The sequence below is a fragment of the Desmodus rotundus genome, chromosome 5 (genome assembly GCF_022682495.2).
Source record: "Desmodus rotundus isolate HL8 chromosome 5, HLdesRot8A.1, whole genome shotgun sequence".
NCBI lineage: Eukaryota > Metazoa > Chordata > Mammalia > Chiroptera > Phyllostomidae > Desmodus > Desmodus rotundus.
In genome coordinates this window covers 2,657,275-2,678,814 of record NC_071391.1, presented here as the reverse complement: position 1 = coordinate 2,678,814, position 21,540 = coordinate 2,657,275, and the positions used below count along the sequence as shown (strand labels likewise).

At 62.7% G+C, this 21,540-nt stretch overlaps 1 protein-coding gene across 1 annotated transcript in view; it reads left to right on the top strand.

Moving 5' to 3' along the window:
• Positions 1 to 21,540, top strand: part of ANO1 (anoctamin 1) — a 124,723-nt gene that overhangs the window by 91,676 nt on the left and 11,507 nt on the right. Inside the window, exons 13-23 of the mRNA XM_053924546.2 lie at positions 1,685 to 1,845; positions 6,227 to 6,312; positions 8,251 to 8,259; positions 8,839 to 8,910; positions 11,865 to 11,939; positions 15,008 to 15,209; positions 15,369 to 15,480; positions 16,453 to 16,510; positions 18,636 to 18,736; positions 19,426 to 19,565; positions 21,372 to 21,524. Of these exons, the coding sequence (XP_053780521.1) occupies positions 1,685 to 1,845; positions 6,227 to 6,312; positions 8,251 to 8,259; positions 8,839 to 8,910; positions 11,865 to 11,939; positions 15,008 to 15,209; positions 15,369 to 15,480; positions 16,453 to 16,510; positions 18,636 to 18,736; positions 19,426 to 19,565; positions 21,372 to 21,524 (1,169 nt within the window). The remainder of the gene's footprint in view (positions 1 to 1,684; positions 1,846 to 6,226; positions 6,313 to 8,250; positions 8,260 to 8,838; positions 8,911 to 11,864; positions 11,940 to 15,007; positions 15,210 to 15,368; positions 15,481 to 16,452; positions 16,511 to 18,635; positions 18,737 to 19,425; positions 19,566 to 21,371; positions 21,525 to 21,540) is intronic.

Sequence of the window (21,540 nt, the reverse complement as noted above, 5' to 3'; positions counted from 1 at the left end):
GCAGCTTGGTGCCTGGTGCCCGGGCCTTGCCTGTGTTCTGTTTAGTCCTCCCGACGAGCAGTGACCTGGGCACTCCTCGCTCTCGGCACCCTGTGCTGCAGATGGTGAAACTGAGGCCCGAGGGCACAGAGACCCCAAGCGCTGGAGCCAAGATTCCAGTCCAGAGCTGGCTGGCTCCACGCTGCGCCACCTGCACACGCCCGGCCCTCAGCTCTGCGCGCCCACTCGCACACTCGCACACTTGCACGCACGGTTCCCCAGTGGCTCCAAGCCAGCAGCCTGGCCCGCCATCCGCTGGTACAGTTTTTAATAAGCAACTGAAAAGACAGAACTGGGCTGGAATGGCCACTCTGCTGGGAAACGGGGCCGCCAGAACCGGTCAGCAGACATTGCATAAGCACTGACCGTCGTGGTCCAGGCACAATTCTGTGCATAAGATCGGGCATCAGAAATTACAAACAAAGAACAACACTCCTGCCCCTCGCCGGCCAGGCTTCTCCCAGGTGACCCCCGCCCCGGGGAGTGGGTGCTCCTGCCTGGGGTCCCTGATGACACCACGTCTCGTCCAAGTCCACAAGCCTGGGGGGGAGAGCCGGGCAGGCAAGAGGTGGTGGGGCCTCGTTCTGGCCCCGCCCCTCATCTTCCAGAAGGAGAAGCAGTCTGGGGTTCAAGGACCTGGCTGGGGTCCCAGGGCCTCCTGGTCTCAGCGGGGAGCCCTTCTGCAGCCTCTGAGTAGCAGACGAGCTGTGCAGCCCACGGGCTTCTCAAGTGCAGGGACCAGGGCTCCATTCCACTCTGCTGTGTGGCCCTGAGCAAGTGACTAATCCTCTCTGGGCTGTGTCCTCACCTGTGAAAGGGGGACTGTGGGTCCCGAAGCTGTTCCGAGCCAGGTGCACGCTGCTCCTCGCCCAGCCGACGGCCTTCTGTGTGGGCGCTTCTCAGTGTTAGCAGGACAGAGCCCAAGTGTCGGGGGTGGGGGGGAACTGAGCCTCTGGGTCCATGCAGCCCCCTCTGCCACCCATCCGCAGCGGCTCAGCTCTTGCCCAGTGTGTGTCTGCCACCCCTGTAGCTCACAGATGTGTTCTCCCCAACCCCACAGCGCCCCCATAGGGACAGGTGGAGACTACGTGGTGCCCTGGGCACAGCTGGGCTCTGGGAGGCACCACTTCCTTGCAGCTTTGCCTCCTTCTCTTTCGGTTTCGGGGCCTGGCACCGCACAAGCCTTGACAGCACCCGGTTATCTGAGGGAGACTGGCCGGGGCCCCCAGCTTCTCCTAGAGGGGACCCCAGCGCAGGCTGTGGGTGCCGCAGCCCAGAGGTTGGCCACCAAGGTGACCGCTCACCGGCCCCTCTCTGGCACGTGGCAGCTCTGGGCGGGTCGCACCCAGGCCTGGCTGCTGCAGCGGCAGGACCGCTGTCTGGAAGTCATGGAGGGTTTTAAGGCAGCAAAGCTGAGCGTGAAACTGAGCACAGGTCCCCATGTGTGGCTGGCCCTGGGCAGAGAGGAGGGCTGTGGCAATGGCTGTGTCCACCATGGTGGGGACCAAGGGGCTCCTCAACCCCCAGCTCGGGCCCAGCACTTCCTCTCACCCCAGCACACCTCTGGGGAGGCGTGCTGTCCTTGTGGGCCGGCAGAGCCCCTGTGCGTCCCCACCCGGGACTCTCGGCGCCCCCTCTCTTCCAGCAGGGAGATGTGCGACCAGTCCCACAACATCACCATGTGCCCGCTGTGTGACAAGACCTGCAGCTACTGGAAGATGAGCTCGGCCTGCGCCACGGCCCGGGCCAGCCACCTCTTCGACAACCCGGCCACTGTCTTCTTCTCCATCTTCATGGCCCTCTGGGGTGAGTGAGCGCCTGCCCGCCCACCAGGCCGCTGGGGCCGAGGCGCCCTGGGGTGGGCCCCTCATTTCCTTCTCGGGAGGACCACGGGCAGCGTGTGCTGGGGGTGGACAGGGAGGGGGCATGGAAACAACCCCCATTTACCTGCGGGTCCCAGGGTCTCAGCTGTGCTGCACATGCAGACGGCGTCTCCGACCCAGCCGGGAGCCCCCGGTCCAATGCCTGGGAGGGTGCTTTGCTCTTAGAAACAGACCTCTTTCCCGGGACCAGGATCTGCCGGGCCTGGAAGGCAGCTGCTTAGCATAGGGAGAGCCTGGGACTCTGCCTCCCTCCCTGACCTGAGCTGCCCCCTGTGCGTGTCTCAGTAGACCCACCCTTGCAGAGTGCCCTGCAGGCTCTGTGTGCCCCTCAGAGGCCCCTGGGGTGCTCAGAGCCCCTCAGCTCCTCAGTGGCCACGGCGGGGACTAAGAGGTCCGGTCCAGGAACTGAGCCCCCATCTCCCCAAGTAGTGCTCCCTCCACTGCCCGCCCCCTCTGATCTGGGCCCAGGAACCCCAGCTGAGGCCTCTGGGGGTCCTGCCCAAGGACAGGCCCACCGTGCAGTGCAGACCTCCGGCCGTGCCGATTGGCAGGCTCAGCTGGGTTGGCCATGTACAGGACAGTGCCTGTCCCTGGGCCAGACTCAGGTGTCACTCCCACCCTGTCCCCTGCAGCTGCGGGACCTCTGGCAAGGGGCTTCTACTCCCTGAGCCCCAGGTTGCCCCCCCCCGTCCAGTGGAGACAGTAGTAGTGCCCCTCACAGGCTGGCCCGGCACCTCAGGCGCGTCCCTGCTGGGCGTCCCTCAGGCCACGCCCAGAGCTCGCTGTGATGCTGTGCTAGCTGGTACGTCCGTGCAGTGAATGCTTGCTTTTCGAAAACATGAGAACAGCCGAGACCCTAGGAAATCCGAGCCCAGATGGAACCTCCTCCCGTGTTTGGGGCCCTCTGGGGACCACGTGACTTCTTCACAAAAGAGCACCAGCCTCAGCAAGTGGGGCCCCACTCTGTGCCGGGCGCCACTATAAGCCACTCTCAGGGGTGGCCCATTTGTCCCCAGCTGTAGGAGGTGACATCTTCATGACCCCGGTTGGCAGGTGGACACACTGAGGCAGCTTTCCCAAGCTGAGCCCACACTGTGTGCTGGGGGTGGGGGAGGGGGTGGCTCTGTTCGTGTTCTCCGAGGCAGACATGGAAGTCCAGAGAGATTAAGGGACGTGCCCAAGGTCACACCTCCCCACCCAGACCTCCCCAAGGCCCTGCTCTCTGCCCTCCTGGGGAGCAGAGAGTCACCCGGAGCCGGCAGCAAGGGGCGCCCAGGCAGTAACGCTGCTCGCCAGCCAGCACCACGGGAATTTGATTAAATTCGTTAAACCTGGTGCAGCCTGTTCCATGCAGCCAGTGTGCCCGCGTCACACTTCTTTATTGAGCGCCTACTGTGTGCGAAGCCGCACCGGAGCGCACCCTCAAAGACGCTGGCCAGCCCTTACCAACAGTCCCATCCTCGGGAGGAAAGTGAATGGTTCCACCCCGCGCCCCGCCCCCCAGGAGGGAAAAGGCACAGCTGTCTCGCTGTCTGCCCCAGGCCTCCTCCAGCTCCACTGCCAGCCTGGAGACCACAGATGTGCCGTCTGTCAGAGTCAAATGCAAGCGCAGTCTACGCGTTACCCCTGGGGTATAGAAAAGGTAACAGGAAAGCCAAACCGCTCCGTGGAGCACTTACTTTAGGGAAAAAAAGGTTGGTTATTGTACATCAGGACAGAAGCGACAAGAAAGAGCCTGCTGGGCGGAGAGGTGTGCGTGCGGCAGCCCCTGAGCGCGGAGGTTGGGGCGGGGACAGTCCCTCTGCCCCCGGGCCGTTCCCCCCCCCCCCCCCCCCCCCCCCGCTGTCAGACGTAGTTAGCAGAGACCACCGTGAGGGTTTTCTCCATCCTGCACTCCATTACTCATTCCTTCTCCTCTCAGGGTCACCTCCCCACTGGTGTCCGGCACCCACGCGTCCTTTCTCTTCCTGTCCTCCCGCTGCCGGCATGGCTGTCCGCACAGGGACAGGGAGCAGCCCCAAGCCCGTTGCTGCCAGGAGGGGAGTGGGCTGTGACCCCAGCGGGACGGCCTGCAGCTGGCTGCTTTTAATCTCGTTCCCACCCTGCGGTGGGGTCTGGCTTCCCCGAGGGCTGGCACTCTGTCCCCAGAGACCACAGCTCCCTGCTGCCTGGAATTTGTGACATTTCAGAGCCTTAAATAAGGTGTCACATGCAGCAACGATGACCCCACTGAGCTGTCCTCTGGGATCAGTTGTCTGAAATTATGGCATAATAAGGGGTTTTTCCACTGCTTGGCGGTGTGGCGCAGAACACAGGAGATTGTCTGATTTGAGCCCCGCCGGAGAAGGGTGGTCTCAGCTTCCATGAAATGGCAGGGCCACAACTGAGACCCATCCCTGGGGTTGAGTGGAGTGGACAGGCAACCTGGTTGAGTCACCCTGAGCTAGGTAGGAACAGAGGGACAGGGACACTGTGACTTTCTGCTGGAAGCAAAAGGGCAGGGGCGGGTTCACGAGCCAACACGCACTCAGGGGGATAAATAAGGAGGGTGCCTGGTGACTCAGGAGACAAGGAAAGGCTAGAGGCCTCTGTGCCTGGACCCCGTCCCACGGCCCGCTGACGCACAGGATCCAGCTCTGCTCTGGCAGTTCTCGAGGCGACGTGTCCCTTCTCTCGACTCCGAGAAAAGGGACGTGCGCTGAGCAGGCATTTGACTGCTGGGAGCCTCTGGGCAAGGAGCTGGTCTTGCCCTCAGGGGCTGCATGTTAAGGAGGCCGTGGCCTTGGCCCTGTTGAAGTCTGAGTGATTGAGCCCCGCCAACTCCCAGAGTCACCAGGGGGTTGGGCCAGCTGAGAGGCTCCGATGACCCTACTGGAGCAGGAGGCAGCTGGAAGGCCTAGCCAAGGGCATCCCAGGGAGCCTGCAAGGTCACACCAAGGTCACGGCAGCAGCGTTCAGGGGAGGGGCTCAGGAAAGGGGTTCTGTGGCCAGCGAGGAGGCAGCCAGAGTTAGGGAAACTGGAACCAGGCCCAGGCAGAGGACGCAGAGGACAGGTCAAGACAGGGCCCCAGGGCATGGGGAGGGTGTGCCTGGGAGGATGAGCAGCCAGCACACCTGACGGGTAGGGACTGACGGAAAGAAGGATGGGGATTCTGAGCGCTGTCCGCGGGGCCCGGGAACCTGTGCTTTAACAAGCTGCCTGGGGGATCCTGGTGCCGCGTCCCAGGCCCACACCCCGAGATACCCAGGAGGGACGCGGGCAGACTGCCCACACGGCCAGTTCTCTCTGCTTCCCAGTGTACGGCGGTGACCACACAGGGAGGTCAGTCCCCGTCGCTCTGCGACTCTGCGCCGCCCCTTATCGGGCAAGGCCTTTGGTTCCTCCGAGCCTCAGTTTCTCCTCTGCAACAGGGAGGGCAGACAGCACCTCTGTCCCGTGGTTACCGGCAGGTTGAAATGAGATTCACACCCGTGTGACAGATGTCTGAACGTGCCTGACACGTGACGGCTCGAGACCCCCGGGCTCTAACTTCTGGACACCCCCCCTCCACCCCCAGCCACTGCTGGGAGGAGCTCCGAGGTAAAGGGTACAGCCTGGGGCCCATGCGTGTGCAGGCGGTGCGCTCACAGCAGCCTTTCGCTCCTTCAGCGAGCGCGCTCGATGAGCTCCTGTCCGTGCCGGGTGCTGGGCTGAGCGCCGGGGTCCCAGGAAACCAGGCCCTGCCCCTGCCCCACACACCAGAAGGGCCCTTGGATGCCGTGAGCAGGAGAGGTTCCTAGAGGAGTTAGCTCCCTTCTGACGCTGAGGAGGCTGACCAGAGGCTTCCTGGAGGAGGTGGCATTTGAACCACATTTAGTCTGTGGGGAATACAAACCAGGATGTAGCGGCAAGTGCTTGCATGCCTGTGAAGCTTGAGTGAATGGCCTGGGCTCTTCCCTCACACTTTCTGACTGAAGGACCCCCACCTGTGCCCTGGGGGTCCCCAGGATCGACGGAACAGGACAGTTAATAGCACAGGCTGTGAGACCACCCTGTCTGGCCCCGAACCAGCTGGAGGAGTACCCTCGGCGAGGACGAGATTTCTGTGCGCCTTGGTTTCCTTACCTGTCAAATGGGACTGTGGCCATCTCTGCCTTTGTGGGGGGCTGAAGGGGCTGATTCGTGCGACGTACTCGGTCCGGCATGTTGTCACCCTCGCTCAGCCACGGTACAGAAGAGGAGCATGCATTTATGTCATCCGGGGTTCCGGGGCTCCCCAGTCCCTGACTCTGTGTTTCTGCCCCACCCCACCCCCCGCCTGCAGCCGCCACCTTCATGGAGCACTGGAAACGGAAGCAGATGCGGCTCAACTACCGCTGGGACCTCACCGGCTTCGAGGAGGAGGAGGAGGTGAGTGGGTGGCGCCCCTCTCGCCCCCTCCCCTGCCCCGCATCCCATGACCTCCTGGGGGTCCGCGAAGAAGCCCCAGGTCCTGATGCCCAGGCCAGGCTGCTCCCCCTGCATCTCCCTCGGTTCACCGCCCTGGTGGTTGACTCACCCTCGGTTGCCAAAGCAACTCTTTGTTGTCTGTGGGAGTGTTTCCGACCTCCCAGCGCACAGGGACAGGCCGCCCGCCCGCGCAGCCTGGGATGGCTCACCACCCTGACCTCATCAAATCCGGGGGAGGCCGGGTGGGTCTGGGAGGGAGTCACCACCGTCACCGAGGCTGGTTTCCCCAAAGCGGCTGGGGGCCTTTGCCCCGGGCGCCAAAGCCACGTTCTGCAGAGCCAGGGACAGGGCATGACTGGGAACTGGAGCAGAGCCTTCCCTAATAGAGGGAGGACCCGCCGCCCCAGGAGGGGGCTGGTCAGGACCCAGGGCCCCCCGGACGGCAGTGAGCCCTCTCCCCGGGGCTCCTGGCCCTGCCGTCCTGGGACGAGTGGGAATGAGGACAGTGCACGCAGCCAGCCGCACAGAGTCGCGCTGTGAGGTATGGCCACGCTGCTCGCCACTACACTGTATCAGGGGCCACACCGCTCTTCTAAGAGAGAGCCCTCTTGGAATGGGAACGTCTCTCCCATCGTGTTTTTAACATTCCGGGTGCACCCCCCACGCAACGTGCTCTCTCCTGAGACTGCCGGTCACGCTCCAGCCAGATCCGGTGCAGTCGGAGAGGCCAGTGTGTGGGCGCCGGGCCGACTATACTGCAGTGCCTGAGGGGAATGGGCTCCGTTGGGCGAGGCTTAGCACTCAGGGCGGGGTTGGGGGTGGTGTTGGGCAGCAGGGGCCTCAGGGCTCCAGGCTGCTGGGTTCCATCCTGATTCAGCCCTGCCTGTGCTGTGTGACCTGGGGCCAGTTGCTTAACCTCTCTGTGCCTCAGTGTCCTCTCTTCTCAAGTGCGGACGGTGGGATCACTCTCCCTCAGGAGAGTCGGAGGGGTCTCAGTGGGTGAGCGGAGATAGTGCAGCTAGAACAGGGAGGGCCCAGCACCAGCAAGCGCCCAGGGCCGGTCACATGGCCGGCGCCTCTGGGCTCAGCCCTCTTCTGCAGGGGTCACAGTGTCCCGTGTCACACATGGCAACACCGAGACCCATGCAGCCCGTTCTGGACTTGCAGCTCTCCGGGGTGAGCCGGGCGTGGAGCCCCCTCGTCCCCCGAGGTGGAGTCTGGGTCAGCCAGCTCCGGGCAGGCTCTTTCCTCGGCCTGTGTCAATGAGGAAATTCCAACATAACAGAAAGCAGTCGGCATCTTACTTAAAAAGAAGGTTTAGAATGTCCTTTTTGTGAGGTCCCCTTGGCTGGGGACCGCTGCGGGGAGGGGCCAGTCCCATTTGTTCAGCCTGTGGGGCATCCATCCCCTGAGCTCTGCCCCCTGCCCCCCACTGGGCACTTGACTTTGGGGTGGTGATCAGAACCCTTGGGCACGAGGCCCATAGCACTGAATGAGGTCCCCCAGGTGAGTGTCCCCACCACCTTGGGGTGGCTGACCAGGGACCCTTTGGGGAGTGAGCCCACTGAGTAGAAAAGGCAGCCTGTCCTCGAAGCCCGAGCCCCAACATCAGCCCTGAGAGCAGAGGGGGCCCGTGTCCCCTCGATCGGCCTGAGTGCCCCTGGGCTGAGACAGGTGGAGGCAGTTCGTCCAGCACTCGCCTGGGAATCTCCAAAGTCCCTTGAGCCACAAAAGCGACCACACGGTCACACTAAGGTAGCAACGCCCACCAGCAGGTCTTGGGCCGGATCCCGGTTCACGAGAAAGCCTCTTTACAGGGTGTGGCCTGTCTCCTAACCAACAGCACAAGTAACGCGGTCTTTTTGTTTTCCTTTCTACGTTTCTGGTTCCCCGAAGGAGGCGGTGAAGGTTTGGAATTTTTTGTCACTCCTCTGTCTTCCCTAGCCTGTCTCCCGGGGAGAGGGACCTTCTCGAGCACCTCGCCGTCTCTTACGGTTCAGTTCCCGCAGCTCCTCCACCGGCCGGGGTCCCCGCTTCTCCCACGCTCGGGCCTCTCTTAACCCTGTTCTTCCGTTCCAGCGCCTCTCGCTGACCCGCTCTGATCTCCCCCAAGGCCTGGCGCCTCTGATCTGCCGCGCTTGCTGACACTTGCTGCCGTCTCTTCCGGCCCCCACGGCTCCTGATAGAACATTCTCGGGGCCAGTTCATGGCTGGGTGTTCACAGCGAGAACACGGGCTGCAGGGAGCAGACCAACCTGCCCCCGGCCCACAGAGCCGGCTCTGTGGGCTTCCCAAGGGGCCGGGGCTCCGAACAAGGGGCATGCTCCCAGCCCAACCACGTACAACGGGCTCTGGATTGGAAATGGGACGAACAGCCAGCTGTGAACTGGCCCCAAAGGGTGCCCGGGGCGAATGTGTGGACTGAATTGGCCCTGCGTGCCCGTGGCGAGCGTCCCAAACTCACGATGAACTCGGTCTCCTTCGCAGGGCCATCCCAGAGCCGAGTACGAAGCCCGAGTTTTGCAGAAGTCGCTGAGAAAGGAGTCCAAGAACAAAGAGGTATGGTGCCCATTGCTGGTGGCCTCCCCAGCAGTGTCTGGGACTCTGGGTGTCCGTCCACCGCATGGACAGAGAGCCAGCCTCCAGACACCAGACGGTAAACATTTAGACTCTGCGGGCCCCTGTCACAGCTAGTCACTGCCGCCATGTGGCTCAAAAGCAGCCCCAGACAACAGGGAAACAAGTGGGCCTGGCGTGTTCCCATAAAGCTTTATTTATAAAAACAAGAAGGGGGCCCGGTTTGGCCGCAGACTGTGATTGGTCAAACCTGCTGTAGCTCTTCCTTCTTGATCTGTCCTGAATGTGATCTCAGGCTTCAGGCAACCTCGGAGCATCCAGAACCAGGGAGCTCTGCCGCCGTTTCGCAGTGCGCTTGACGTTGGTCGTGTGTCCGCCCGCTGCGTGCTGCGTTGGAGGCATGGGAGGGGCTGCCCGGCCAGGGCCCCTGTGCCCACGGCCGGTTCCTTGTCTCACTCGAAAACAGTGAGAGCGAGGACAAGAAGTGCTGTGTCTGTGACGCCCCCGAGGCCTGCAGCTTTGGATGTTAAATGCCTCTCTTTCTCCCCGAGCCTGTCCTTCGAGTTCGTGGTCTCCTGCTAGTGGCCTGAACTCTCACGAGCCTCTACAGGCGTTGGCTGTCTTTTCACAGAGGTGTCGGTGCAGGACCTGGGCCCAGCATGGAGCCGGAGGGCCCTTGCTAGCGCCTGACGGTGGCTGGCGAAGTGTGCCTCAGTGCTGGAAGGCCGGGGCGCCAGTGTTTGCCGTCGGCCTCTGAGGCTGGTCAGGACAGTCCCCTGGGTTTATCTTGCCTTGTCATTGTGTCCCGTGGACAGAGGTGGCTGGGGGCCGCAATCGCCAGCTCCCCACCTAGGGGATAAGGTAGGCACACCAAAAGGTCCATCTCGGGCTCAGCTGAGCCCTCCTGCAGCCGGCACGAGGGTGCACTTCTCTGAACGCACGCCCCAAGTCCGAGCGAGACTCGGGTGCAAAGGGAACAGTCACAGAAGCTTGTCATCACCCCAGATCAGGAGAGTGTCTTTTTCACGTAACCGATCGGAAGGCGTACGTGCGCCAGTGCACACTGCCACCTGGGCCACCACCGTGTGGCCGCAAATGGCTCCGTGACCTCTTCCAGGCCTTGTTCCCTCTCCTGAGGGGCAGGCGAGGCTACCCCTGCCTCAGAGCCCCACTGCGTGCTCGGCGCGGCATCCTCAGTCCCACGTGTGGCCCCAGCACGGTCCACCCCGTGGCTTCACAGCGGCCCCTCTCGGTGTGAGCGTGGAAGGCGTTGCCTTCTCTCTCAGGGGGAGCAAAGGCTCAGTGGCACATGTCCCTCCGCTGAAGACCAGGGACTTATGAGGCCCAGTCAGCGGGTCTGGGTGGCTGTGCCAGGAGGGCCCCTCGACGCCCAGTCACTCCGCCTTGTGGCTTTGCCCAGAGGTCCTTGATCACGTGAGAGCCACAGGGTCCGGGCCGTTTCTGCAGGCTGTGCAGCCCCCAGGCCTCACCCGCCTCTGGCGGCCACGCCCTGCCTTTTCTCCTCCATGTCTTTGGCTTGATGGTTTCCACTTCCCCCAGCTGGGGCACCGTTCCTTCGGTAAAGTCAATCTGCCCCGTCATTGGTACGTGAACGGGTAACTCGGGCTGTGGCTTCCTCTGTGTGGGCTCCAAGTGCTCAGCACACTCCGCATCTTTGCATAAAGGAACCCCGTCGGTGGAGTCCCAGCGGCCAGCCGGCTGGAGCGTGGGCATGGTGGAGCCCTCAGGGTCTCGGCCCACACCTGGTCCCCTCACCTGCATCACAGCCTCTCTGTTGGGATGCGGGGCTCTGCCAGCCCTGGTTTAAAATGCCCAAAACCCGGATCAGCCTTGGCAGCCAGCATGCCAAGAAAGGGGGCAACGGTGGCCTGGGGCGCAGTCACGCCTCACCCCGTGGTACTCTCTTGTTCCCTCCCCCCCCCCCCAGAAGCACCGGAATGCTCCAGAAGAGTCAACAAACAAATGGAAGCAGAGGGTTAAGACAGCCATGGCGGGGGTGAAATTGGTACTTCTCTGTTCCGGGGCGATGCCGCTCTCGACTGCCGGCGACGCCCAGTCTGCTGCGTTCTCCTCGACACACTCTGACTGTTGTGTGTTGTTAACGTTCACAACCATGCTTCTTTGCCTCCCTGCCGCACCCAGCGAGCCGCGAGGCGTGCGCAGAGTCACTGCATGGCGGTGGGGCCATGGCGGTGGGGCCATGGGGCGGGGGAGCTTGTCAACCGCGCTCGTCACTGCTGCCTGCCAGCGGGTCTTGGTCTTCTCGTTAACATGCATGCCGCCCGCACCGGAACCAGCGGCCCCCGGGTCGTGTCCTCGGCAGCGTTCTTTGACCAAATACTTGCATTTTCCCACTGAAAAACCCACCCGGTTCTGGAACCATGCCAGGTTAGGGAGAAGCTTCTGCTTAAGGTTCCTGCAGACCAAGAGAGCCTGCGGACCAGGTGCTGCCGCTGCTGCGGGGCGACCAGCCTTTGAACTTGTGCAGGTTGCTTGTCTCAACTCCCTCTGCGGAGGAAAACTCGCTACCGTGGCCTGGGTGGCGGAGGGCAAAGCGCCTTGGGTCTTCTCACCTTAGAAGGGAGACTGTCCGCCAAAGAGACGGATGCCAGACGCAGGCTTCTCCCCGACGGGGGTCTAATGATCTAATTTAGAGGCGCGGCTGTTTGGCATTATTACTGTCGTGACACAGAGGACCCCCTTTTTAAACGGCTGTCACTGCTGTTACCCATGACATCTTTCCCTAGGTGACAAGACCCCCGCTGTTCCTTTGAACACTGGGTGTTTGTGTTCTCTCGTCACCTGCCCACGTTTTTTAAGGTGTTTCTAAGTATGTCCAAGTTCATGTGCACACACACCCCTCTCCCCACCACGGTGGCTCCCACAGATGACCCCGCATTGTCCCCCTGTTGTAGACTGACAAGGTGAAGCTGACCTGGAGAGACCGGTTCCCAGCCTACCTCACCAACCTGGTGTCCATTGTCTTCATGGTAAGTTCTGGAAGGCTGAGCGGGAGGATACCGGGGAACCCACACCTGGCTGGGGATCAGCTGTCACCGTGGCAGGTAGGTATGTCCATGTGGGACGGTGCCCCGAGAATGGGAAGTGACCCCCAAGGAGGCTCCACGTGGCCTGGGGTCCGTGAGGTGACATCGCGGGGTCCCTGATGCACACCTGTCGTGGCACGTTTAAGTGAGACGTCATTCGAACCCAGATTCACAGACGGCGTTTCAGACAAAGCTGAGGCGGTTTTACAGAGAACGGCTAAACGTTAACAAACAGTGCACAGAGAGGACAAAAGTCAGGACGGTGCCACCCAGGTGACTGCGGGCCGTGACTCGGGGCTGCCGATCGGAAGGCGTCGGCCACACCTCAGCTCTCTGCGGGGTTTTAGTCCAATGTCGACAGGCCTCCGGCCCTGGTGCGCTGTGCTTTCTCTGTCTTTCCCCGAGAGGCCACGGCCACCGGCTGTCCCTGCATCCGGCCCGGAGCTTTGTGTTAGAGTCCAGCATGGCCCCAGCCCTGTAGCCCGGCCCCCCGTGGCCCCACTGTGGGCCGAGGGCTCCGCAGGAGCCCGGATGACCCCAGGGCCTCCCAGGGAGCACCTCTGTGTGTCCTCACGACCTGCGGGTCCCAGTACCACCCCCTGCAGCTGGTGAGGAAACTGAGGCCCGAAGGTCCAGGCCACCAGCCAGCAGGTGTGGGGGTCAGGTGCCAGCAGGGCCGTCTGCCCGGAGCTCACTGCTCTGTATGAACTTGGAGACAGGGAGCCGGGGCTCGTCTTGGTTTTCCAGGCTGGGGTGAGGGAAGGCCCCCTAACCCAAGTAATTAGAAGCAGGTCCCCTCATGCTCTTACACACGGTAAGAGGGGGACCTCAGCTAATGTAAAGAAACCCAGGATGGGGTCCCCCAAGACCAGGGAGCCAACTCGATAGGGCCCCTGTTGTGCCACCAGGTAACTCTGAGTGGGCCCAGGCTCATTTTGAGGGCCCCGGAGCACACACCTAACACGCCCACGAGTGTCCCCTCCAGGCAGATGTGGTCCCTACGCGGAGCCCCCTGTTGCTCACCTTGCGGAGGACAGGTGTGGGAAATGGGAGACGCGGGCACCTGGCGGACAAGCAGCAGTGCCCTTGCAGAAGGGCCAGTGAGGGGGCAGCAGGAGGTGGGGGGCTGCCTGGGCCCCCTTCTGTACCCCTGCAAGGAGCCCTCAGGTGACATGTCACTTCTTTGTCACTTCTAGGAGTTTAAGGTTCCTCATGTGATGCCAAGGGAGGAGGTGGGCAGGGTAGGGCTGGTCTGGCAGCTCCTCGGTGCCGACAGACCCCAGCTCCTATGACCTTCTCCCCACCCACGCTGTGCCTCCTTGTGGTCACAACATGGCTGCTCCACCTCCAGCATCACCTCCACTTTCCAGGCAGGAGGAAGGGTTAGGGCCAAGGGGAAGGAGATGATGCCAGTGGAGGCAGCCCCTCGTTGAAGGCACTTTCCAGAAGGCCTGCCCACAACCTCTGCTTGCATCTCATTGGTCAGACCCTTTCCTGTGGCCACCCTAACTTCGGGGAAGCTGGGACGTGGGCACATCGCCACTCCCAGCAAAGGCAGAGAGTGGGTGGGGAAGGAGCCGGCCTTGATGTGCTGGTGACCCCGGCAGATGTGTCGGTGAGTTTCGTCCCACGCTCAGGAGCCCCATTCACTGAACGAGCCTTGGCTGAGCACCTACCACGTGCCCCCGTGTCCCTGGTTCCAGAGACACGGGGGCGAATACACCAGCCAAACCCTGGCCCTGGCAGCTCTTTCCTTCCGGAGGGGAATCATATGCAGGAAGGCTGTGGGCACTCACCAGCCCTCCGGCTGGGCAAGGGGGGGCCTGGTTGAGTCACCCTGCAGGCCAGCCACCCTGTCTGCACCTCCATCTCCCAGGCCAGGGCGGTGCCTCCCCTGGGAGGGGCCCCTGGGCAGGAGCCAAGGGTTCCCGAGGAAAGCCCTGGTTCCCAGAGCTGGCGGGGCGCGGTACCTGCATCTCAAATCGGGCTGCCCCTCCGAGGGTGTGGTGTGGCCACAGACGCTTTCTGGGGCAGGGTGTGGCCGCCCGTTAGTCACCAGCAGGAGCAGAGTTACTGGCCCGAAGCTCAAAACAGGAGCTTCCCTAGGAGACGTCTGATGGCTGCGGGCCCCTGTGGGGTGAACCACCCACAGCCTTTCCCAGCTGCAAGGACATACGGCACGTCCCCGTGCCTCTCCAGGGCTGTCTCAGGAGCCTCGCGAGACCGTCCTCACAGGGATGGGGCCTGCCCGCCGCACCCTTAATGGGAGCCAACTTGTGAGGGAGGGGACAGAGGGCGGAGCCGGCACCCCACAGGGCATCCTTGGGGTTGGGGTTCATAGGCGGCCTCCCTCCTGGGGCGGGGCGGGGTGAGGACTGGCTCTCCCCACTGAGCTGGGGTCTTTGAGGAAAAGGGAAGGGGACCCAGGCTGACAGACAGCCGCACTCCGGTCAAACCTGTCATCGCCGCTGGCCCCCACCCGTCTCTCAGGCGACCGCCAGCCCGAGTTGGATGGAACTGTCCAGCCCATCAGTGGGTTGGCAAGATGAGGGGCTTGCTCCTGGGGATAAGAGGGTGTTGGTGGCCCCGCGGAGGTTGAGAGAAGGGACGTGACCTGCCCATCCCAGGGTCGGACCACCCCAAACCCCCTGCACCCCCGTTAATCGGCACTCCACCCGAGACAGTCACTGCACTGACCCGTCACCAAGCTGGGGGGGATGCCCCTGTGCCGTGGCCCACCTGCTGCCACACAGAGCTGGCCAGTCCCAGCATGTGGGCTGGGTGACCCGGCCTGGTTACCTGGCCCTTCCGACCCTCAGTCTCCTGTAAAGCAGAAACAAGACCCTCGTCTGTGCCTAGGAAGTTAATGCCACAGAGCCCTGGTGTGCAGTGGGGGACAGCAAAAGGTCACCCTGCTTTGAAGCTAAAGGGGAAGGGGCTGGGCTGGAGGAGCCAAAGGGGTGGTCTGGTGAGACCCAAGTGGCCCAGCCAAGGCACCCCCCTCTCTGCAGATAGCGGTGACCTTCGCCATCGTCCTTGGCGTCGTCATCTACAGAATCTCCACGGCCGCCGCCCTGGCCATGAACTCCTCCCCGTCCGTGCGGTCCAACATCCGGGTCACGGTCACGGCCACCGCGGTCATCATCAACCTGGTGGTCATAATCCTCCTGGATGAGGTGTATGGCTGCATAGCCCGGTGGCTCACCAAGATTGGTGAGCGCCCGCCTCCCCGGAGCCAGCAGCTCCAAGTTGCCCCGTTCCCACTGTGGGGCCCCGGGGCCGGTCACCCACCCCCTCTAAGCCCCGTCCCCGTGCGAGCCGAGCCGAGTGGCCAGCCTGGGCCCTCAGCAGCATGCATCTCACTCCTTCCAGAGGTCCCCAAGACTGAGAAGAGCTTCGAGGAGAGGCTGATCTTCAAGGCTTTCCTGCTGAAGTTCGTCAACTCCTACACCCCCATCTTCTACGTGGCTTTCTTCAAAGGCCGGTAGGCACCGCTCTGCTGCAGAATCTCATGGCCTCTCCCCACCCCCGGCTCCCCCTAGCCGAGGGGGAGGCTCCCTCCCTGGGTCCCGCAGGTGGGGGCACCCTGGCCCAGGACAGAGCCGTCAGTGTGGCCACCGAGCTCTGTGAGCATCTTGGTTCCTGTGGGGGTGCCAGGCAGCGGGGATCCCTGGGAGCAAGGACCCTGGGCACAGGGACCCCAGGTAGTGAGCTCCAGGTGCTCCCACAGTGGGCCAGGATGACTCCAGAGGGGGAGGGCAGTGGGAGGTGTAAGGAGTGCATCCGCTGCCAGCTTGATGGTCCAGGCTGGTGGCAGGCTGAGCCCCGTGCCTGCACCCTCTGGAGTCACCCCAGGCTTGGTGGGGCCTATAGCCCACCCACTAAGGCTCCCCGCCACCCCGCTGGCTGGGACTGGCAGGTGTGATCCCAAAACCCCTACCGCAGGCTCCTTCCTTGGCATCACAGCTGCCCTCCCACCCCAGGGCCCCAGAGCCCGGCTGAGGGTCCAGGTCCCGGGAGAGCTTCCTTGGCAAGGAAGGCCCTCCGAAGGCCCCCCACCCCACACATCCCGCAGGAAGCAGAGAGGCGGCTGCAGGACCAGCCCCACCCCAGCCTGTCCCAGGTCCCCAGGGTTCTGCGGCCCTGCCAGGGTGGGTGGCTGGTCTTCGCTCCAGCAGCTTGGCCTTAGTCCCCTCCTGGGCTCCCTCCTTCTGTGCCCCACCCGTCAGCTGCTTGGCTTCCTCTTACGTTTCTTACCCCGAGTGGGTGTGAGCATCAGGTAGAGACTCACTCGCCCAACAGAAAACGCTGCGGCTGGTTTGTAGCTGGGGAAACGGGCAGGGAGGAGCCTGCATACACCCTCGGGGCCCCAACTTTGGGACTCTCAGCGTGGCTCACTCCTCCCTGCGGTCCCACGCTGGGTCTCTGCGCTCTAACTGCCTCCCTACCCGCACAGGTTCGTGGGACGCCCCGGCGACTATGTCTACCTTTTCCGATCTTTCCGCATGGAAGAGGTGAGGCTTCCCAGGGCCCCCCTCTGACTTCCTGTTCTGCCCACCTAGCGGACAGAGCCGACCAACTCCTTATCAGGGAACCGTTCCCTTCCTTCCCACGCGAAGTCCCTCCTCCACAGGGTAAACTGGCTCTCGGGGTGTTAGATGTGGCCCCGCTGGATTCCCCCAAAAGGAGACAGGCTCTGCCTGGTCAGTTAACCAAAACAACAGCAGGTTTTTTCCCTTTTTCTACTAGACTTTCAGTGTTTTCTCTTTGGTTAAGATAAGGAGAAAACTCAACTCAGCTACCTTTTTTTTACCTTTAACATTGAAATGCCCAGTTCTTCCCCCGCTACACCATGCCGGTAACCTCGGGCTCCTACGCAGTGCTCCAGCCACCGCAGGCCTGGTTAGTGCGCCCACTGCCCGCCGCACCGAGTCCCATTCCCAGGCCTAGCCGGGGCTGCAGAGCCTGTCGGCAGTTCTGGTCTCGGGAACCGGCGGGCATTTCCAGCCCCCAGAATAATTCAGCTTATCAGAAGAGAAGGGGCCGATAAAGACTCTGTGGAACCAGAGGTAGAGAGGACCGGGGTGGACATCGGGTACAGGCAGGGCGGTCTGGCTGCTTGGGACACGGCCTAAAGGTTTGATTTGAGTGCCAGGCGGGAACCTCCCAAGACACGGGCCTCATCCACAGTGTCGCCAAAAGCCCAGCAAGTGCTGTCTCGTAGCGACGTGCCCTTTACGTAGATGGAACCCTGCCGAGCTCTGTGCCGTTCGAAGACGTTGGGGACATGCCTGTGTAGAGTAAAGTGAAGGACGTCATCATTTTTTCATGAGATGACGGCTCTCTAAGACAAACTTTCAGGCAACAATATGAAAAGATTTGCTAGGGACTCAGAGAGGGGTTGTCCTCAGGGCATCACCCCTGAGTTCTATTTTCTCAGACGAGTTCAGCTTCTCCCCCATCTTACCTGCCCGGCCCCAAGCCTAAGGCCACACAAGCCCCCCAAGGACAGGGGCATTAGGGCTGGGAGAGTGGCCGGTGTCTCACCACATGGGCTCCCAACCGTGTGAGCCCCAGCCTGCTGTGGCCCAGCGGGCTCTGTGGCCCGGCAGCCGGGGCAGGGATCAGGGCACTGGCTGGGGGGTGCAGGAGGGGCCTTGAGACCCAGCCCTGGTGCTGCCCCTACCTTCGTGAGCCTGGCCCCAGCCTGGCCGTCTGCAGGCCAGGGCGTCAGCTCCCTGGGGGGCTGCGACAAAACCCCACAGACTGGGCGGCTCGGAACAGCAGAACCAGTCCTCTCACGGTTCTGGAGGCCCGAAGTCCAAAGTCAAGGAGTGCTCAGGGCTGTGCCCCCTCCGAAGGCGCGGGCCCCCTCCCTCCTCCTGCCAGGCCTCGCCCCAGCTCCTGGTGGCTGCAGCAGCCCTCGGCGTTCCCTTGCGTGTAGATACAGCACTCTGGCTTTCTCTTCTGGGTGCCTGTTTTTCTCTTTTTTGTTTTAATTATTTATTTATTTTTAGAGAGAGGGAAAGGGAGAGAGAAAGAGAGGAAGAGAAACATCAGTGTGTGGTTGCCACTTACATGCCCCCTACTGGGGACCTGGACTGTATGTGCTCTGACTGGGAATCGAACCGGCAACCCTTTGGTTCGCAGGCCGGCGCTCAATCCACTGAGCCACACCAACTAGGGTTGGGTGCCTGTTTCTCTTTGTATAAGGCACAGGTGGCAAACATAAGGCCCGAATCCGGCCCTCCACCTTGTTTTATCCAGCCTGGCACCTTATTTCTACCTGGTGGCAGTGCCGAGCTCTCGCTTCACTGTTACGGAGTTGTTACATTTCTACAGTCCTGAGATTACATTCGGCCCTTTGAAGGCAGCCACGAGGACGATGTGGCCCCCGGTGTAAATGAGGTTAACACCCCTGTTACGAGTTCACCAGCTGGTGGGTCTGAGCCCCCTCATAACTTGGTCACTTCTACAAAGACCCTGGTTCCAAACAAGGCCCCATTCTGAGGTGCCGGGATGGGGACATGGTCCTGTCTCTGTCGGGACATATTCCAGCCCCCCCCATGAGGGGTGAGCTCCCCTCGCTGGGGGCTGTGGCCGTGGATTCATGCACCGGTCTCCCTGCCCACCCCGCAGTGCGCCCCGGGGGGCTGCCTGATGGAGCTCTGCATCCAGCTCAGCATCATCATGCTGGGCAAGCAGCTCATCCAGAACAACCTGTTTGAGATCGGCATCCCGTGAGTAGCCGCCGGGCCACGTGGGGCGGGGGAGACGAGCCCTGGGGTGCTGGGGGGCAGGGAGGTCAGGGCCTGGACCAGAATGGAGTCTCCAGACGCAGGGAAGAGGTAAGAACAGAGGGGAGGCCAGGGCAGCAGCCACCCCACCGTGGAGGGGAGGGGGCTCATGACTCTGCTCCCGACTGGCTGAGAATGCGGAACACCGATGGGCACTCCGATGGGCACCCCAAACCCGTGTGCTGCCTCCTGTGGTTGACGGGTGGAGGCAGGCACCCTGACCTGGCACCCTTCAGGAACCACGGCCCCCTCCCTCGTCCAGGCAGCCAGCCCTCTGGGGACAGGGACATTTCGAGCAATTTTCCCTGATCCACTTTCTCCTTCCAGCCTCCCAGAGTGCACCTGGGCGCAGCCTAACCCAACCCCTGCAGGGCCCCCCCCCGCGATGTTAGGTGGCCACTGCCCTCCTGCACATCTGTCCCCTCGTGTCACACACAAAGCGGTGACCCTTGACCCCTGCCTCTGGGGACAGAGCAACGCACCTGGCAGCCAGAGCAGTTGAGGCCAGTGAGACCGCTGAGGGTGTGAATCGGGCAGCTCAGAGAGCCGGAGAGCCGGCCTGTGGCCCAGACCCTCGCCCCCGAACCCCCCCACCCCGGGCGGCCTGCCTGAGGGTGTGGCGTCTCTTTCAGGAAGATGAAGAAGCTCATCCGCTCGCTGAGGCTGAGGCGCCAGAGCCCCTCGGACGAGCACGTGAAGCGGAAGCAGCGGTACGAGGTGGACTTCACGCTGGAGCCGTTCGCGGGCCTCACGCCGGAGTACATGGAGATGAGTGAGTGCCTGGCGGGGTCGGGGGGGCCTTCCACACCCGGATGGCCCAGGGACCACCCTGGTCCAGGGGCAGAGCAGGGGACAGCCGGGAAGAGGCCAGGTGCCGCCACACGGCAGCCACCTGGGGCCTCCCCAGCTCCATCCCCCTCCCCCGCCCTCCCCCTCCACTCCGCCACCCAGACCCCACGCCACTGCCCTCACACTGGCCGTGCCAGGAACGCTCTCGCCTCACCCCTGCCCGACTCCTTCTCTCCCTTCCCAGGGCGCTGCTCTGAATGGCCGCCCCAGAGAGGTCTCCCAGACCATAGTGCAGAAAGGGCAGCCCCTCCCCCCCGCACAGCCCACCCTCCACCCTCCCTGTCCTGTGTCCCATCACCCTGTGACATCGTCCGCTCACGTCGTTCCTTTTCTAGCGTGCCCCGCACTCAGAGCAGGTCCGGGTATACAGTGGGCGCTCAATGCGTGTTTGCTGAGTGAACAGCTAAGGGAAAGAGGGGCCCCAGAGTGGATGCCACCCGGGATGGGCCAGGGAACCGGCATTGAACATAAGCCGTCCATGGTGGCCAGGGGGCATACGCTCTGGGAGCCCCTGTTTGAGGGTTCCAGACCTCTCTCCCTCATCCATGCACCCGGGTGCACTCTGCACCTGATGGCTGCCACCCCGCCACTCCCGCCACCCGTCTTCTCCTGGAGGCCGACTCGGCTGGGCACATGGCGCACACAGGCACCCGTGCACGGGAAGAAAAGGCCTGGCCAGGAGTGCCCCCCCGACCCTAGCCCCATCCAGGATCCAGCTCCCCTCCTGTCCCTGTGCCTGGCCCCTCAGTGCAAGAAAAGTGGGGGACCCACAGTCTCAGCCTCAGCAGCCCCGGCCCACCCCCTGCTGAGCCTGCTGAGTTGATCCGAGGGCCCCTGTCTCCCCCAGAGCCTTCAGAGGGGGCCAGCGTCCACAGACGCCCCCCCCCCCCCCACAGTCCAGAGGCCACACGGAGGTCCCCACCCACTGTGCTGACAATGGTCACACTCAGCTAACCAGGCACATAGTGACATTCTGTCACTTCCTTGTTTATTGCCTGGCATGGATCCCCTTGTACGGGGCCTGCTGGGTACTTCCTGAACCAGCTGCCCCACTCGGTTCTGCTCAGCAACCTGTCCCTGTCCCCTCCCGGTCACCGTCCCTGTGCCAGCCGCACACCCCAGGCAAAGAAGCCGCAGAGGCACCCTGCCTAGGATGAGGATTTGGGAAGGGGCAGGGGGGAGGCAGGGGCGACCTTGTCCAGGACAGTGGTCCCTGCCCGGCTGCCTGAGGCCCGAGGGAAGGGGATGCAGGGGACCCTGGGAGACCCTGGCAGGACCCCAAGTCCAGGAACCTCTGGGCTGATGGGAGCATTAGGGCCTCGTGTAAGGTGCTGCCCAGCCCGGACAGGGCGACGGAGGGTGGGCCTCAGTGTTCTCTGGGACTTTCCCCCACTGTCGAGTTTGGGTTATTTTTCGATTGTAGTTCACAGTCAGTATTACTTTGTGTTGTATTTTAAGATTAGACGTGTGATGAGTGAGTTCACGCCTGCTGTTCAAGAGTCACAGTGAGATACAGGCAAAGTGTGTGTCCTCCTCAGGCCCCTCCCAGCCGGGGTCGCTGCCCCACGCGTGTGCAGGGAGCACACGGGAGGCAGGGCACCAGCCAGACCCATGGTCAGGCCACCACGGGGCTCGGCTCTCCGGGTGGGGGCCAGTCACCATGCAGGAGGCCCCACCGTGCAGGGTGGGAACGGGACACGGGCTATGCTGACGCTGCCCGTCCCCACAGTCATCCAGTTCGGCTTTGTCACCTTGTTCGTGGCGTCCTTCCCCCTGGCCCCGCTGTTCGCTCTGCTGAATAACATCATCGAGATCCGCCTGGATGCCAAAAAGTTCGTCACCGAGCTGCGCAGGCCGGTGGCCGTCAGAGCCAAGGACATCGGTGAGTGTTGTGGGGC